This window comes from Rhinolophus sinicus, chromosome 7 (assembly GCF_057876585.1).
Source record: "Rhinolophus sinicus isolate RSI-liver-muscle chromosome 7, RSI-T2T, whole genome shotgun sequence".
NCBI lineage: Eukaryota > Metazoa > Chordata > Mammalia > Chiroptera > Rhinolophidae > Rhinolophus > Rhinolophus sinicus.
The window spans coordinates 34,600,494-34,618,949 of record NC_142507.1 but is presented as its reverse complement, the minus strand read 5'-3'; the positions used below and the strand labels follow the sequence as shown (position 1 = coordinate 34,618,949).

General features: G+C 36.7%; 1 protein-coding gene across 1 annotated transcript in view; it reads left to right on the top strand.

Annotated features, from left to right (window-relative positions):
• DPYD (dihydropyrimidine dehydrogenase) overlaps positions 1-18,456 on the top strand; it is a 797,040-nt gene that overhangs the window by 660,158 nt on the left and 118,426 nt on the right. The window contains exon 20 of the mRNA XM_019747023.3: positions 16,131-16,310. Within this exon, the coding sequence (XP_019602582.3) occupies positions 16,131-16,310 (180 nt within the window). The remainder of the gene's footprint in view (positions 1-16,130; positions 16,311-18,456) is intronic.

Sequence of the window (18,456 nt, the reverse complement as noted above, 5' to 3'; positions counted from 1 at the left end):
TAGAGAAAATTCCAGTTGAAAGAAAAATGCATTATGGAAAAGCAATAAAAGCCAAAAAAAAATAGCAAAGCAAAAATGACTCCTCAGTAGCCTCTATGATTCAACTGTAGATCAATAGTGTGTAGTTAATGCATTACCAGGAGAGCATTAATTTGCAATTACCACTGGTGATCTGATCCTCTGTGTTCTGTGCATTGACACAAATGACCTTTTGTTGAGAGAGATTCTGTAGTCATTATTTTAAATAGAGCAACAGAAAGGCAAAAGGAAAGTACAGGTCACTTTCAGTCATAAATATCTTACACCACCCAAAGTGTAACCCTTTGTAGTGCAGCCCCAAATAGTCACCTAATGGAGTATAATGAGCCCGAGCTTGGTGTATCTGTGTACAGGATGGATGTAATATGTACTGTACAATGGTGGTTAAAAATGATTCAAGGGGAGATTAAAAATGCTTTGAATTAAGCATATAATAAAGTAGACCTTTCATAAGCCTCTACAACAAGGGAAGACATGAGAGACTTTGGTTCAAATAAGTGTGTTGAACATGAAAGCTGAGTAGCCTGGGAGGTAGAGTCTGATGCCCCCAAAGCAGGCATGCTTGAAAGACAGTGGACCTCAGCTCTGTAGAGACAATACTCTAACATAAACAGTGTGGTGGTGACCCACACGGACTTTTCCAGAGTCTGTGACACAGACAGTACTACCAACCTCAGAATTGCCAGTGAGCCACAGTAAACCTCAGAGAACTGCACCTTTCTGACGATGCTTCAACACAAATAAAAATGCGTAAATTGTTCGGGGTGAATCCCAGCTCTGCAGCTCATTGACTGTAGGACCTTGGTTTATTCACTGTGTGAGCTTTATATACTTCACTATTGTTATCTTTAAAGTGGGGATAACAGGATGGTTGTGAGGATGAAATGTGATCATATGTAAAGCACTTCAAACAGTACCTGCAACTAAGAGCCCCGCAGATGTTAGATATTAATGATCACCATTGTCGTTATCCCCTCTGCTAGCATTTTCATGCACTGATGAAGAATTTTGAAACAAAATTTACAACCTTCTATTCTAGCTTTTTACTAACTTGTATGTTAGCTCAAGCTGGTTGAAAACAGAGCCTGAGGAAAGGGTCAAGTGCAAGTGTTTTGTTGGAAGGCAAACTCTAGGGTAGCTAGAGTAAAAGAAAATGGAAATAAAATAGGGAAGATGGGATCTGAACAAGGTAAGGCAATACTGAGCTGGCCACTGCTCCACAAGCTGCAGAGAGATGCAGATATTCAGTCGACCAGATGGACTGTCTCCAGATGTACCGGATAGAAAACAGAGCCTTGGGATGATACATCACAATGAAAATGGAAAAAAAATGTATCTACCATTCCCTTCAGCCTCTCTCTCCCACTCGCTGAGGTTCATCCTTCAAGACAGTTAACTCTCCCATCCTTCTGGGTTTTGCCACCTCTCATGAATGGATAAACAAAATATGGCACATCCATACAACTAAATATTATTCAGCAATGAAATGGACTGATACCATAACAGCATAGATTGTCTTAACGTGTAAAAAACATCATGTTAAGTGAAGGAAAATGGACACAAAATACTGTCATATTTATATTTCATAATTTCATTTATATGAAATGATCAGACGTGGCAAACCTACAAAGACAGAAGACAGATCAGCAGTTGCCTACAGCTTGGGGAGGAAGTGGGAGAGTGACTCTACCAGGGCACAAGGGAACTTTTGGGTGATGGAAGTATTTTAAAACTGGGTTATGGCTATGATTGCGCAACTCTATAAATTTAAAAATCATTGACTTGCACTTAACATAGATAAGTTTTATCGTATTAAATTATACCTTAATAATGTTTCTTTTAAAAAACCCACATACTTAGTGATAGCTTAAGTATGGTACATAACAAAGTTATTAAATATAAATGTTTGCAATCTGGGGTAAGAGTGATTCAGAGTGAAAATCCTGAAAAGCAAGTAAGAGGGATATCGATTCTTAGGAGGTCTATTCCTTTAATCTTACTGGAAAAATGACATAACACATTTTTAAAGTATCCATTGCTATTTATATTGCATTTAGTATCGCAAATGTAATCAAATTAAATAAGTGTTTATGAACCCTGGCTAATTTAAAAGTAAGCACATTCAAATAAATCTGCCTAATTAAGGGATCCTTGAAGAGGCATTCCTGGATTTCTCAAATGTGTTCTATGCATTGAAGTATTAAAATTAGACTGTTTTCTTACAAATACACACTGATCATACTTGGTATAAATGTTTATGTGTGATGCAACTATTTTAATTTTTAAAAGTCTGTATTATTTAGAATAGTTAAATAGGTCCGGAGGAGATTGGCTTTGTAGTAACAATAACCAGCACTGTTGAGAACTTTAGTAATGAGGGTCATGTTATCGAGCATTGTTATATAATGTCACAATGTCCATTCATCCTATGAATAGTTAACTGAGTGTCTAGTGGGTACCAGGCACAGTGATAAGAAACAAATATGTTTAAAAAATGCAAATAGTGATAAGTGCTATGTAGAGAATTTAAAATAGAAAAGGGGGCTGGATTGTCTTGTTGGGGAAGTCCTCTCTGGAGAGGTAACATTGAAGTGGAGGACTGAAGGAGAAGATTGACCCGGTTATGTGAAAATATAGAGGAGAGCATTTCAGGCAGACAGGACAAGCCCTCAGGCAAAAATAAAGGAATGAATGACACAATAAAAGGTATGCCTTTTTCACATGCTCAAAAAAGGCCAATGTGGCTAGATCACAGTGGGCATGAGAAAAAGGAATGAGCAGGGACCAGATCATACACTACTTCATATCAGGTATTCTCATTTTTCCAAAGTGAGGTAAGACATTGGTTTTAAGCAGTGATGAGATATTATCTAATTTATATTTTTAAATAATCATTCTAGCTGTTGTGTACACAATTTTGAATGGTTAACAGTGGAAGGTGAGACTATTGCAATAGTCCAGGTGAGAGATGATGATGGATTTGAATAACAAAAAGCAACGGATGCAGAGGAAAATGGATAGATGCACAATAGTATATATTTGAGGTAGTGCAACAAGACTTGCTGAGAGATTGGAGTTCTGTGGGCAGGAAAAGACAGGAATGAGGAATGATTTCTAGGTTTGTGACTACTGTATTAGATGAGTATGTTGCAGGGAGTGGGAAAATTAAGGATGCTATTCTTAATTTCTGGCATAGTTAAGATGCCTAGGAAACATCTCTGGAGCTGTCATATGGGCAGTTGTCTCTCTCTCTCTCTCTCTCTTTTTTTAATCCTACTTTCCAGAGATGTACCAAGCTTTCTAATGCATGTGTAACCCAATGCTGATAAATGAATGTATGTCTTCTCTCCCATCTATGATGCATATTTCTTTCCACTCTTATGAGTGCCTCACAGTGATTAGAAGAATTGGGCACAAAGTAAATATATGGATACACGCTCCTGGATAGATGCTGAGAGATGAATGACTAGGTGGCTGTCTAGATCAGTGAATGTTAGAAATAGATAATAAGCCTCTGGGTATTGAGTAGTTCAGAGTTCAGTGTCAGTGATTAACTCTTATCATTCTCAGAAATATATTCCTGAAGCTGAGCTTTAGAAGATCATGAGTGTTAAAGAAAAAAATGAAAAGAAATAAAATTTACATCAAATGTGTATTTTTAAATAAAGTAAATAAAATATATAGAAAACATTCCCTTCCAAAGAGGGAAAAAAACACCCTAAATTTATTAGCCTTTAAAACCATGCTCATCCATTTCTCTAACTCATCTTCAAATATTCAGGAACTTTTGCTTCTCTGTTGTGTGTAAGTGCTCAGATATCCCACCCATTTAATGTTTTTGTAACTCTTGGGTCTTTTGAAACTTTCAAACCATATTCTCCTGGCTTGAAATATACATATTCCTATTTAAACACCTCTCTTACTCTGTTCACTGATCCCGCCCCACTAAATAAGACGAAAGAAAGACAATGGTTGCTGTTGGCATCTTATGTTCAATCTGACAGATACGAACCTGGAGGACCTAAAAACTTCTTGGAATTAAAAATTGGGCATGCATATATAAATGTTTATTATCCTCAAATCAATTATGTTGTGTATATAAGACAAAAGAAGGTAGTATGTCTAAGGATATAAATGTATCTCTTTTTCAGATAGCTGGCTTAACCCGACAGTGATAGACATGTCAGATATTATAATATTAAACATATTTCCTCATGTTCAAAGTGATAGGATTTCAGTTGTCATGCTTTAAGGACAGGAGCCATAATCTCATTATCATCTCCTTAAGTCAATCATCATATCCTGGATATTAACTCCATCCTAACAACACCAGATACAGTAATGAATATGAGGCAAGAGAAAAGTTCCATGACTCATCATTGGGCCAGAAAACAATGATGCAAGCTAAAAATCAATTTAATTACTGGTGAATTCAGTATGGCCAAATACAACGCACATTGTCTATGCCTGGCCTTGCAGAGCTAAATTAAGAATAATGGTGTATATTCATAGGGCCTGATGTTTCTAAAACACAAAGTAAATGTGAGTAATTTAGAGAGAATTAAAAACAAAATAAGCCAGTTCTATTGCATTTTCGAGCATTATATAAGTAGGTAATGTTCCTTATTACCAGTTTTGGTATATAACCAATTGTTTACTTTACAGTGTGACATTTTATAGACAAGGGGAAATGTAAAACACATAAAATTCACTTACCTGCATCGATTCAAGGGTCAACTGTGTATATATTTTTCTTTTTCTCACATGAGAGCCAGGTGCCTTTGTGCTGGTTAAAACTGAAAAGCAAGGTTTCACAGTAATTATGAGAAAGAATCCTGGGAGCAGATTGACCCAGGATTTGAACCCTTGCTCTGCTATGTATTAGCTGTATGATCTTAATCCTTGTCCTTAGTCTCTGACCTTCTGTTTACCCATCTGCTAATTGAAGAAATAATAATGCATACTTCATGGTGCTATTGTGAGGTTTAAATATGGTACTACATGTGAACATATTTAGCACAGTGTTTGGAACGTAATAACCTTTAAGGGAATTTCAAAGTGCAGTAAGCCTCAAGGAATGTGGGTAATGCATAAAGAAATGACAGTTACGAAGGAATAGTCTATTAAGTATGTAAATTACATCAAAATTTTTCACCCTTAAGGGTGGTTTCATTTGGCTTACAGGATTCGGATTGGGGTAGTCCTTTACCCTTCCTTTCCTTGAGTTGTTCCTATGTTGAAGACCTTTGGAGGCCCAGAGGGGACTCCTTAAACCTAGGGTCATCTGGATCAGGTCAGGTCTTGACATTCCAAGTCCCCACACGAGCAGTGAAGGCCCTGTGACTTCAACCTAAGTCTAATGTGCTGAGGGTTGCTTAAGTGCCTAAAGGACCCGGATGTTAAACCAAACCAGGAGACAGCCCAGTACAGAATGCATTCCATGAGGACACGTGAAAATCTCCTTACAATCTGAAGATGGGGAAAAAAAACTTCTATTAAGTAGGGGAGTCATAGACCTAGGTTTGTCCAGACCAATTCCAGTGTATGCTAGTTGTCCTGGTATTTTTATTACTAGTTTCCCTGTTTATCTCAAGTGTCACAGTTTGGATGATAAATTATATAGTCAACTCTATGCAGCCTCTGAAAACCCTCAGCCTAGAACTTTTACTAGTCTGGGTAGACTTTCTTCAAGGTAATTGTCATATTCACAAATCATAAAATAGGTGCTATTTTAGTAAGAAATGCACAAATAAAACTGTTTCTTTCATCACTGCATTCATTCATCTATAACCATGTTCTAGCAATCCATCTTTGGAGGCTGAAGACAGGCATTTTATTTTTAGGTTCTTGGTCTTCATTAGGGGAAAAAAAAAAAAAACCCAAAATACTAACATACAATTTATTTCTCTGTTTTTCATTTTATTTTATTTTTTTTCACAAAACCACAAACTTTGTGAACCTTATATTTTCTGCCTGTGTAGTAAAGGAATTAAGAAACAGTCTTTAATATTTTTTTTAAAAAGCTCCTTTTTAAAAATAAAAATCTTTTTGCTTTGGTTCTTTAGCCCTCCATAGATATGCTCCATGCTTTCAATATATTAACTTGAATATCGGTGTTTTGTATTTTTTTTTCTATAGAACTTTACCCTTAAATAGATTATTCACTGTTAATCAGCTGAACTTTGTTTAACTTTTGTGTCTCAGACTATCTTGACAACTCAGTAAAGATTGTTTACTTACTGATAATAGTCACATGCTACTCTCACAAATTTCTGATTTTATCAATAATAGATTAACCATAAAATCAACTACTGAATTGTGAATGCTTTGGCTTAAGAGGTGGACAAGTGCTGAGATGCTATTTTCAATGGTTTTCTCATTGCAGGCAAATAGTCCTCTTTCCTCAGAATCTTAAGTGTCTGTTTATATTATTGCATAGCCAAATACCTTTATCCATCTTCAAGGTCCAAAAAAATATTTGCATGTGTTAACTTGGCCAATAGATTTTTCTTCTCTAGGCATTATGAGTTATTCTCCTTCTGTTATCTAAACCCCATGTGGTATTTTAGTAAATTATTTTGTAAGTCAAGTTTTCCCATCTGTTTTGACTCTTGAAAAAGAGAGGTTACCTAAAATTATGAATTTTAGTCATCTGACAGCTGTTGTTTGGATATAGTAGTTTCCCCCTCATCCGTGGTTTCACTTTCTGTGGTTTCAGTTACCCATGGTTAATCACGGTCTGAAAAAATTAAATGGAAAATTCCAGAAGTAAACAATTCATAAGTTTTAAACTGTGCATTGTTCAAAGTAGCAGGATGCAATCTCGCAAAATCCCGCTCCGTCACACCTGGGATGTGAATCAACGTTCTGTCCAGCACATCCATACTTCATATGCCACCCACCCATTAATCACTTATTAGCTGTTTTGGTTATCAGACTGGTTATCAGAGAGAGAAAGACAGAGACAGAGAGAGACCACATTCACAGCTTTATTACAGTATATTGTTATAATTGTTTTGTTTTATTATGTGTTATTGTTGTTAATCTCTTACTGTGCCTAATTCGTAAATTAAACTTCATCATAGGTATGCATGTATGTATAGAAAAAAAACTTAATATATGTAAGGTCCGGTACTATCCATGGTTTCAGGAATCCAGGGGTCTTGGAATGAGTTCCCTGTGGATAACAGAGAACTATGTATTTCGTTTCCGTTTTTTGCCCCACTTTCATCATGGGACTTGCTGAGCTTGCACACTGCTGCGTGCACACCTCGCACTGCCACCTGTGTTACTGCAGAGCAATTGAAAATCACTGTGTTAACTGATGCTGCCCCACAGCAAATGCCCAGGACAGTGAGAATCTATTTTAGTACAGAAATCCTACTGCCCCTGAAACAAAGTGGCTGAGCTTTCTCAAACTGCAGCCACAGCCTCCTGCCACAGAATGGCCTGCATTGGAGCCTGCTGTGCAGAGGACTCTGGGTTTTGCCTCAGTCATTTTTAGGCTTGTATTTATGTCTGTGGGGGAAGCATGGCCATCAACAACAATGTCTTTGAAGAGGCAAGATGGCAGTCACCATTGTTTGGCCCTCCATGTTGTGCGTGGCTCACCCTTTTTCTCTCTAGCCTCTCATAAAAGGCAGATGGAGGGGTGTGTCTCTATAGAGTTCTTTTAATTATTATTTCTTGGTTCAGGTCATTATTGAGATCTGAGTCCAATTGGAGCTGACTTTTAAAGGAAGAGGACAGAGGCGTCTTGCCTGCAGGGTTCATCCCTTTGACCAATCAGCCCAGACCATCTTCAGTCAACTTGCATCATCAACAGACTGCAACAAGGCAGTCCCATGACACTGTTCTAGAAAAGAGGCCAGCAGGTGGCCCATCACCAGTGCTGCCCTTGAGAAAATATTCTCAGTTGGAGAATTGATGGTTATATTCTGGTTGGCAAAGTGTGGTCTGGATCCCAATGCAAAATACCTTAAAAACACTTTATTGTCTTTAGTATACCTTCAGCTGAACTTGGGTTAAGAAATTAATCAGATAGAGAATGACCACAGATGGACACTGAAACACAGCTTTTCAACAACCATAAAATTTCTTCTTGATTAGGGAAAAAGAGGTAGTTCATACACTTAGATGTGTCAGAAAATATATAATTTAAAAGGCTAGATAAGATTGATGGTGAAATATCTGATGTACCAAACAAGCGAAGTAGCTCCTACACCTTTAGGATTTATCAATGAGTAACAATTACAGTACAACTTTGAAGAAACTAAGTAGAACTGCTTATCCCTCAGATTTTTTCTGAGCTGACTCTGAAAAACAACATCTGTGGGGTTATTTGTTTGTTTGTTTGTTTTCCCCAATCCAATTTGCTATTGTCAGAACATAGAAAACTGAACTCAAAGTCAAATTTCTTGACAGGATGGCATTTGGACAACTATTTCACTTAGTGATCCTGAGCAGTTTAGTAGCAAAGCTGAAATAAGCCCTGTCCTTCGGGGGGAAACAAGATGGTATTCTGCTGAATGCTACGATTTTACCACTTTGGGGGTGGGGGGGGGGAGGGAATGCTTGAGAGACCTAAGAGTATAAAAGCATTTGAGATCTCAGAAGGAGTTTAAATCAATTCACTGCCACAGTTACGGAGCAGATGAAAGAGCCTGCTGTCTCAATTGCCAGGAAACTACTTAGAAACTCTCACTTTGATTTCTGCACGTCGTCCATTACATTACTGCTAAATGCAATACATAGGGACATCATGACTTTGATGTTGTACAGCTTCAACAAATGGAAACTAATGTGCTAGAACAACTAAGATTTGTGGTTTTATGTGGATATACAAATATATCCCCATCTAGCGCCCTAGGTGTTACGCCTCTCCAGGGGCTGTCTTCTCACCTATATCTTTATGAAATTATAATTTGGGTGTTTTATTCATGAATTCTACTAAGTAGTGCCATGTTTATGTAGTACCAAAAACTCATAGGGAGATATTGTTATTCTGAATTATTACTTTAACTATATGTATTGTACACCAGTTTCAAAAGTACAATGTAGTTTTATACATCTGTTTGTCAGCACTGGACAGAACTCAATTCAGTAAGGAATAACTGATTCCAGGCCTTTGGAAAATCTGATGTTTTCAATCAGTGGGTATGCACAGATGGGATTGGAAACTACTTTTCTATTCAACAACAGCAAAGGTCTGTTTTCGAGTTTTAGTAGTAAACCTCCCAGTGGTCATTCAATTAAAATCCTACATTTTAAAGATCTGTGGATTTTTGCCATTATTCATTAAGTACATTGGAAATCATTTTGCATAATGTACTTCTTCTTATTGAAAATTATAAATATGTGCTTGTTTAACTATGTGTAACATCAGGTTTAATATTTTGAAATTTACAAAAACAAGAGAGCAGAAGTCAAAAGATCTGAATCTGATCATTGCCTCTACTACCTACTAATCTCTTGAGTTGGGGCATAGCATTTAGTATTTAGATTTGATTTCCTCACTTTCCTAAACACCTGATAGCACCTTCTCTGTCTTCCTCTCAGAGCTGGTGTGTGGACTAAATAAGATGGCACTAGAGAGGCAGTGCTATAGCAGAGAGAGCTGCAGACCAGGTGGGAGACTGGTGATGCCTCTAGCTAGCTGTGTGACTGTGCAGGTCATCTCACCCTGCTGGAGTTCTAAACTGGGAAATAAGGCTGGTCTGAAAAATGCCTAATTTTCCTTTTGCCTCATTTGTCAGTTTGCTCTGACAACTGCAAATCACGGTGTAAATACTTTATGACAGCCAGCTTTGAAAACTATAAACATTAAGAAAATATTATAGATGTTAAACATTGTTTAAACAGTTTAACGCTTTATCAAAATAGATTAGTAAGGGGGGATCATAGGATTACTTTTTTCCTTTTTCTGATAAATCTTTAAGAATTGGGTGGATAATCTTCCTTATTCAGTGTTTCCCCTATGGACCATGTTCATCAAAGACTCTTGCACTTCTTCCAGCTGCATAAGACTCTTTTAGAGGGTAATTTTAGATATGATAAGCATTGCAGGAGAATTTCCACTTTTGTTTAAACGTGGTTACTCTCCAACATATCCTTTTAGTAATGAGTCAACAAAAACTTGAAACTACTTTGGACTTAAATTGTAAACATATATTTTACTTGCATGTAGCTTCACAACACACATTTCTAAGACCTGGAGTGTAGTTTGTCCACTTTTGTGGTAAGAAATGAAAGGTGGTAATTATGATCATGGGTCCATCTGAGTTGTATCTAATGTTCAAGATCCCTATTTAAAAACCTTGTCACATTTTAACATATCATTTGAAAGATGGGCTGCTCTAATATACAAATTCACATGCCAGACTCACAGTGTTCTAGTTCTGTAGAGCTCTTCTTTGCAAATTATTTACCTGGCATAACTATTTTTAGTACAGTTTGGATTTTATTTGCTAACTTCCTAGTAAACTCTGTTTTGCATTTCAAAGAAGTTGGATTTTTCTTTACAGGCAAAACTTTCCCGTTTGATCTCCACTCAGCACTTTAAATTCCAGCTTACCTGATAATAACTATAAGGTTTAGTACCGTTCTGAGCTCGTCTGAGCGTTATAATTTCCATAGCACTTCCACCTACATGATGTAATTTAATCCTTACATCAATAAAGTAGATATCTCATTCATTTTTTGCAAGTTGGGAAGTGGGAGGGAGGACTCAAGAGGCTAAATGACTAGCCTCAGTCACCCGCTGCTGCGTGACGGTGCTGGCTTTCAGACATGTCTTCTGATGACAAGACCGAAGCTTTTTTGAGATCATTACCTCGTGTAAATAAAGGTCAGGTCCATGGCCTTCCTTTACTGCACTGGGCCAAAAAGCATTAGATTTCAAAATTATATCCTGCCTAATTCATGCTCTGATTTTTCATATTATGAAATTTATTTTTGGTGCCAATCCAGCTTACTAAGTACTAACTACTAATTGAGCACTTAAATATATTGCCTTTCAGTTCCCTATGTGCTAAGTATTTAATCTCCATTTTGAAGTGAAGAAAGTTGCTCCTACTTACACAGCTAAGATGTAGTTTAAACCTGATTTGGCATGACTTCTACATGCATGTGCTTAACCTCTAAGTGGTGTTACTTGACATGGCATAAAAACCACTAGATTTGACTTTCAGAAATAGTTCTACAAGTGCGAGCTCTTCCCATTTCCAAAGTAAGAAAATTACCTTAGCTCCTGCCTAACTCATAGGCTTATTCTGAGTATGGAGGAAATAATATATACAAAGGAGACTTTAGAAATGTAAATAACCATAAATAGGAAAATTACTATTAATGTTGTTAATCTCGTTTAATGAGAAATAATGAGAAAGGAATAGCACCCCAATACCCCCTGTCATCTCTCAGGTATTTGTACAGCTGCTTGCATAGACAGGCTTTAATTAAAGCCTGCACCTAATGTGAAAATTCAGGGCACTGTGTCACACCTTTGGAGAAGACTATTCAGTGGCAAGGGGAACTTTACAGCATACCTCAAATCATGCTGCACAAGACGCCACCTACTCAGCCCCTGCAAAGGGCTGGTCCTGCAGAGAATCCAGGGTCCCTACTTAAAACAACTCACTGTAGGGGGATTCACGTTTATAGAAATAATTAATGGTGGCAATGATCCTTATAATGGCACCTGATACCCTGCTGGGAAAAAAGATAAACCAGCCTTCACCATAAAGAACTTACAAATTATACTAAGCAAACATGTTAACAGCTATTAAGGACCCTAATCAGAGCTGTTAAACAAACAATTAAGAGATGTCATATAAAACACCCATTTAGGAATAGCAGCTACATGTTTGGAGTTTTAAAAGGAACCATTTACCTTTGAGATAGAGAGAAAGCCCTCAATGGAGTGTAAACTTTCGGCAAGAACAAGGCACCTTTCGGAGCAAATCCATTTTCTGAGCCTCAAATCCCATGAACAAAACCCTGTTCCCAGTGGTGTGCTTACACCCTAAGATTTATTTTGGGTCTTATTACTATTTAATCAGAAAATTACTCTTGTTTCTTCAGACATGACTTATTATTATAAATAGTGCTTCTTTTAAGGGCCATGAAAATGTTGCTACAATCTAATAGTAAAAATTAAGATGAAATTATTTGTTTGGAAGAAATTTACTTGGCAGACAGCATTTCAGGTTAAGATGCGATTCATCCCTACTGGTGCTTAAAACATGCTCTTCTAAGTGTGGCCCCGTGGCAGCTGCAGCAGCTTGGAGCTTGTCACAAATGCAGGGTCTTGGGCCTCACTCTAAACCTACAGAATCAGAATGTGCATTTTAATAAGACCCTCAGATAATTGATATGGATATTAAAAATTTAAAAGAAAATATCAACGTGCAAAGTTGCTACTACTAGAAACTCTGATAGGAAAATTAATGTTTAATCTTATTGGAAAGTAAAAATTAAATTACTCACATTAGGAAGGTATAGAATAGTGTGACATTTGTCTTATGATTGAATGTATGTGAAATTGTCCCCTCCAGCATCCATGTCTGATGGTGGCTTCCAGGGTTTCCAGCCTAGCACACCATCCCAGCCATGTTTGGTCACTATCTTGTAGTCTTTCCTCCCTCTCCAAGTTTTGTGTCCCCTTCACATTTTCAGTATAGCTCTCAATTATGTGTAACACTAGCACTGTAGACTAAAGAGCATGTGAGAGGGTAAAAGATCCTAGACTCATGCCCCACCTAAGAGGCCCCACTCTTCCTGGCCTTAGGTCCCACTTTGTTTGTCCCTGGTGGGCACACCAAGACTACTTTTTGATTACTCCAGCACGACTTGGCTGAATCTACTATATACAAGTTGTGCCATGCCTGTGGATTAATAGAATTAGTGGCTTTTATATTTTCTCACTGAAAAATACCACAAATGACTGAAATTATACTTTACTATTTATACATTGCAAAGTATCTAGATTCCTTTAAAAGTAGGTTTTTACAACAGTCATGAACATCTCATAAAGGACATGACATGATATGGTTTTCAAAATCTGATTTTTTTATGTTCATGGTGAACTATTTTAAGATGATAGTAAAAGTATACTCATAAGCATATACTACAAAAAAAATAGAATCTCACAGTGAACAAAGAAGATTATGTGAAGCATCAGTTGACCTTTATAGTTAAATTATAATGATGTTCTTTATAATTGTTCTGAAAATAAATCAACTATAAGAAAGTTATAACAGACCTAATTAATGCTCAAATTTTTCCTCCCAAGAAAGATCATGGAAAATATTATTGTCTGTGTTTAGTGGTTATTCAATATTCTTTCCTACATTATAGTAACACAGAGCACTTCAAAATAGGAAACAAAGGGTTTTTTGTTCCACTTTTTCATTTCGATTTGTTTTTCTTTACTCATGCTATACAAGTAAAAAGGTAAATAAAGTCAGAGGACATTGACAATTTTAATCTAGCAGTATGGATTTTTCAAAAACAATGGTTATATTTGGGTTGAAGATAATTTGATTTTTTTTTAAACAAGTGTGTTGGGTTCATGAAATGGTTGAAGGAAAAGATCATTGTAATTACATTTAAATGTTTTTTTTCCTCTGTCAATGTCTGTGTCTTACTCACATTAGATTGCATGGTCATATTCCTGGCCGCACCATTTTCTAACCAGGTGGTCCAGGGCAAGTCATTTAACTTCTCTAAGACTCAGTTTGATCATCTCCAAAACAGGGCTAAAAATTAAACCTACCTCTTAGGGTTATACTGAGGACTGAGTGAAAAAAAAAAAAAAAAAGTGTTTAACAGAGAACCTGTCCCATAGTAAGAGTTCACATCATATTAGTTATTACATTATTTTATTTTTATCACACAATCCTTCAGCCAATTTTGACAGAAAATTAATATACAATAGACATTTTGTCCTATTCTGAAATGTAAAATGGTCACATTGCCTTAAAACCATCCTTTAAGAAGTAAGATAAAAAAGAAGTAAGATATTGCCATCCTTTAAGAAGTAAGATAAAAAACCCTCCTACTTATAACCCTAGCTCTCCTCTATCTTTTACTGGAGCCAAACTTCTTATAAGAACAGTCTGGCTCTGTGTCTTCACTTCTTCAATCCTCATCCATTCCTCAGCCCACCATAAAATGGCTTCTGCTCTGTTGCAGAACTTCTCCCCTCTAAATACACATGTCAGTCATTATGTTTCTGATTGCTAAATCCCGCTTTTCAGCTCTGATGCTATTGGTCTTCGTACAGCTCTTGACATCTTCTTTGATGTTGCCTTGGATCTCTTCTGTGCAGTGTCTTTCATGATCTTCCTTAGCCTTCCTTTTAAATACTCTTGTTCTCAAAATTCCACACTTGGCCTTCTTTTCCATACACACCGTGGAATCACTACCACTTCCTGCTCAGAACTCCTATATATTTTTCCTGCCCTTTCTCTTTCTATCTACTTCCTATTTTCTAATTTAGAACACCACAGTGTATTTTCAATAAATTCTCTCAACCAACCAATCAACAGCTAGGTATCAGACAGTATGCTAGGCACAAGGATTACAATTAATTTTATTAATTAAAGACCCAGAGGCTTTAAGAGACCTTGAAACAGAATCTAATTTATTCTCCTATTTTCAGGTATTTCCTTATTTTCATTCATGTATGATAAGATTTTTCTTTATTGCCTGCCACTGCCAAGCACCATGATACCTGCTAAGAATCTAACACCTGGGAAAATGGGATAGAAATGAGTTTTCCTTTGCTTAGTTTTGTTTGGATAGCTGTTTCTTTGGACTGATTTGGAATATAGATGAGGAGAGGTGTTGAATTCTGTATTGCAAATTTTGGATTTGAAGTGACGGGGGGCCATCTTAGGTGAAGAGGTCCTATTGGCAGTCGTAAATGAATCTCTAGGGTCCACACGTAGTGTCAAAATTGGAGAGGGGTCTTGTAAATAATCAACCTAGAAATATTTACCTGATTCAAGCTCTCGCTCAAATCCCAACACAGACTCTCACGTCTATTTTTGTTGAAAGCATCTTAATTTCTCAGATTCGAACTTCCTTTCCTCTGGAAATTTTTTAATCTCTATTTTCTGACATATAGTTACTCAAATTAAAATATCTCTTCCAAATTATCCATTCATTCAATGTATATTTATTGAGAGCCAGAATAAGTGACAAACCCTGCGCTAGTCACTGGGGATAATATGGTGACTAAGATAAATACAGGTTTTTCCCTCCGAGGTTTTGGTTTATTTGGGTAGTGTTGAACTGTCAATCAAATAATCATCAACCAAATAATTATCAACCAAAGATGTATGAATAAAAGAAAGCCTTAATTATTCTGGACTCCTGGAGGCCTCCTTAAATCAGTGATACTTATCCTGAGACTGAGGAAGGACGGGTAGTTAGCCATCTGTAGATGATAAAGGCCTTCTAGGCAGTAAGAGCTTATAAAAAGGTCTTAAGGCAAAGAAATAATTTGGCAAATTTGAGGAAAAGAAGAAAGACCTGGGTGATTAGAGCAGAAGGAATGAAAAGGAAAACAATACTAGATAAGGCTGAAGGGGTCAGCAGTGGTAAGTGGTGGCTGAATTAACTGATGGAGAACACTCCAGCCTTAGTGTGACCACCTCCAGGCATAAGAATGGCCTCCAGGCAACACACCCCAATGGAGGAAAAGGAGACTGATAAAATATCTTTTCTTATTTTGTGCCAAATTTGACTCCTTGGAAATTTAGTTCATTGGATCTGATTTTTAACAGTCATATGCAATGAGGGATACATTGCAAAATAAACTGTGCATATTTAAAGTGTACAATCTGATAAGTTTTGAAATATGTGTACATCTGTGAGACCATCACCACAACAAGTTAATGAAAGTATTCATTGTCCCTGATGGTTTTCTTGTGCCCCATTGTAGTCCCTCCTTCCCCACCACTCCCATCTCCAGGCAATGACTGAACAGTTCATGGCACATAAAATGAATTTTGTTGAGTAAATGAAAAATGAGTCTGGAGAATTAGCTCTCGGCTTCATATTTGGTTGATTGCTCTGTTTTTTTCTAGGTATGCAGTGCTGTTCAGAATCAGGATTTCACTGTGATCGAAGACTACTGCGCTGGTCTCAGAGCCCTGCTTTATCTGAAAAGCATTGAAGAACTACAAGACTGGGATGGGCAGAGTCCAGCTACCGTGAGTCACCAGAAAGGAAAACCAGTTCCTCGAATTGCTGAACTCATGGGAAAGGTATGTGCTCACCTACTCTGTGTTGTCCTTAAGAACTCTGTCTTGGTCACTTTGTATTTCAGGTCTTGTTTCCCTCCCACTTTCTCACTAACAGGAATCACAGTGCCTGTTGGATGTGAGTTCTACAATAGAATCATTCTGAAGGAGGCTTGATTATAGCTATACGATAGGTCTGCGAGTTACATTTTTATAAACCAATATAACACAAGGTCGTATAAAAGAAAAAAGATTGAAGTGTGTGTGTAAAGTGCCCCCAAATTCTTGCTTACTGTGGCTATTACTGGCATTCTTTCCAGTGGGAGGCTGGAGATTTCTTTATTCTTTAACAAGCTCTGGAAATTATAACATTCCCTTTCTATTTTCAAGATAATCAAATCACTGGAGCCCTGAATAATATGATGAAGTTTTTAAAATTAAAATTGAATCAGTGTCTTTTGTAACTGTGTCTGTTATGTAGTTAAACCTGGGCTCAAAAGGTTATATCCCAACTTTCTCACTTACTGCTATTTTCAGAGAAATATACACTACATTTACATTTTGTATAATATGGTGATTTTAGCAAATCTTTTCTAAAACAACACTCAGCATTTTGCCTTTGTATTTCCTTGGTATTATTCTAAATAGACAACCACTGTCAGAAGACATTTCTTGAGACCTGAATGAGGGGAGGAAAAAATTATAATTCTTAGTCTTTTCAGCTTGTCACTACATCAATAATTAACTTTCAAAAAAAAGAGAGGCAAGTATAAAAAAGATTCTTTAAGGAAGCATTTAATAATTCAAATAAATCCTAACTTGAAACAGGTCACATGAAAAAGAATAGAAAACAAAAACCCTGGGTACTCTGCCTTGGATGGCAGGGTTAGGGACTCAAAGAATAAGAAAATATCATATAACTGACTTACATTTGGCTAGTTTTAATGGAAAATACATCACTGTTCTTCTCCTAACAGATAGCTAAAAATAAGAGCTTCTTGAAGAATAATTTGTATGATTTCAAGTATGGTAATGAAAAACAAAAGGGAGAAAGAAATAAAATGTTACAGTGTGGATTCCAGGAAAATATGGTGATGAATGACTCCATGAGTGGCAATCAAACAGAAAGACTGGGTGACATTAATATTTATAATATTGTAATTAGTAAGACTGTGCCTAAGCTGCATTATTAGTGTAACTAATCATGTTATCATAAACTGAGTCTGCAGTATTTGGACAGTGAGTATTCTTACCTGTATCAATGACCATCAATACCCTAAACTTGTTCATAATCAGAAAAATATAACAAATAATTTTACCCTCATTCAATCTAAATATCTCAAGTAAATTGTGTTTGACATGATAGTTTTAATAGTTTCTGACCATCTATAAAAGCATTGTCTTAAATTTGAGTGGTCACCATGCGAGCTGAAATATAAGTAGCTGCACTGCACTGTGCCATTTTGTCTTTAAAGGACTTCCACACTCATTTCAAAACTTACATATTCAAATAAAAGATGGCTAATGCTGGAGACACTTGTGTCAATGACATAAGTGGAAATTGATTTTCTGATAGTGTGAGTCTAGATTCAGACTTTACTTTGGTAAGCCAAGCCTTCATCAAAATTGTAAGTGTAATTTTGGGCATTATCATTTGTTAAAAAAAAAAAAAATCTTGCCTATGTGATTAGATTAGTGATTCATTTCTCAACACTAAGTTAAGGAACAAGCAGATGGTCTGGTAATAAATCTATGCTCCTGGATTGTCTGGTGTGGGCTGACATGACTAAAATATAGGAGACTATCCCCTTTAGGTCAATATTCCTAACAGTGAATCAAAACATTGTATCCAAGCTATAGGTGACCTCCTAATTGTTCCTTCCTGGTGTTGCTGGAGTGTGTGTGTGTGTGTGTGTGTGTGTGTGTGTGTGTGAAAAAACAATTCATATTATACTCTCACTGGCTAAAGAATAGTAAGCTGCTCCTTACAGTGTTTTCATGCTACAGGGGGAACAAGAAAAGATGTAGACCCTTTTTAGAAAGACACCCCCCCCACCCCCACCAGAAGTAGCTGGCTTCTTTAGACAGGAAAGATTAATTTGGAAAGTACAATTGTTACTCTACTTAATCTTTCACTCAAGAGGTCAGGCTAGAATAAATTAGAGTAGAA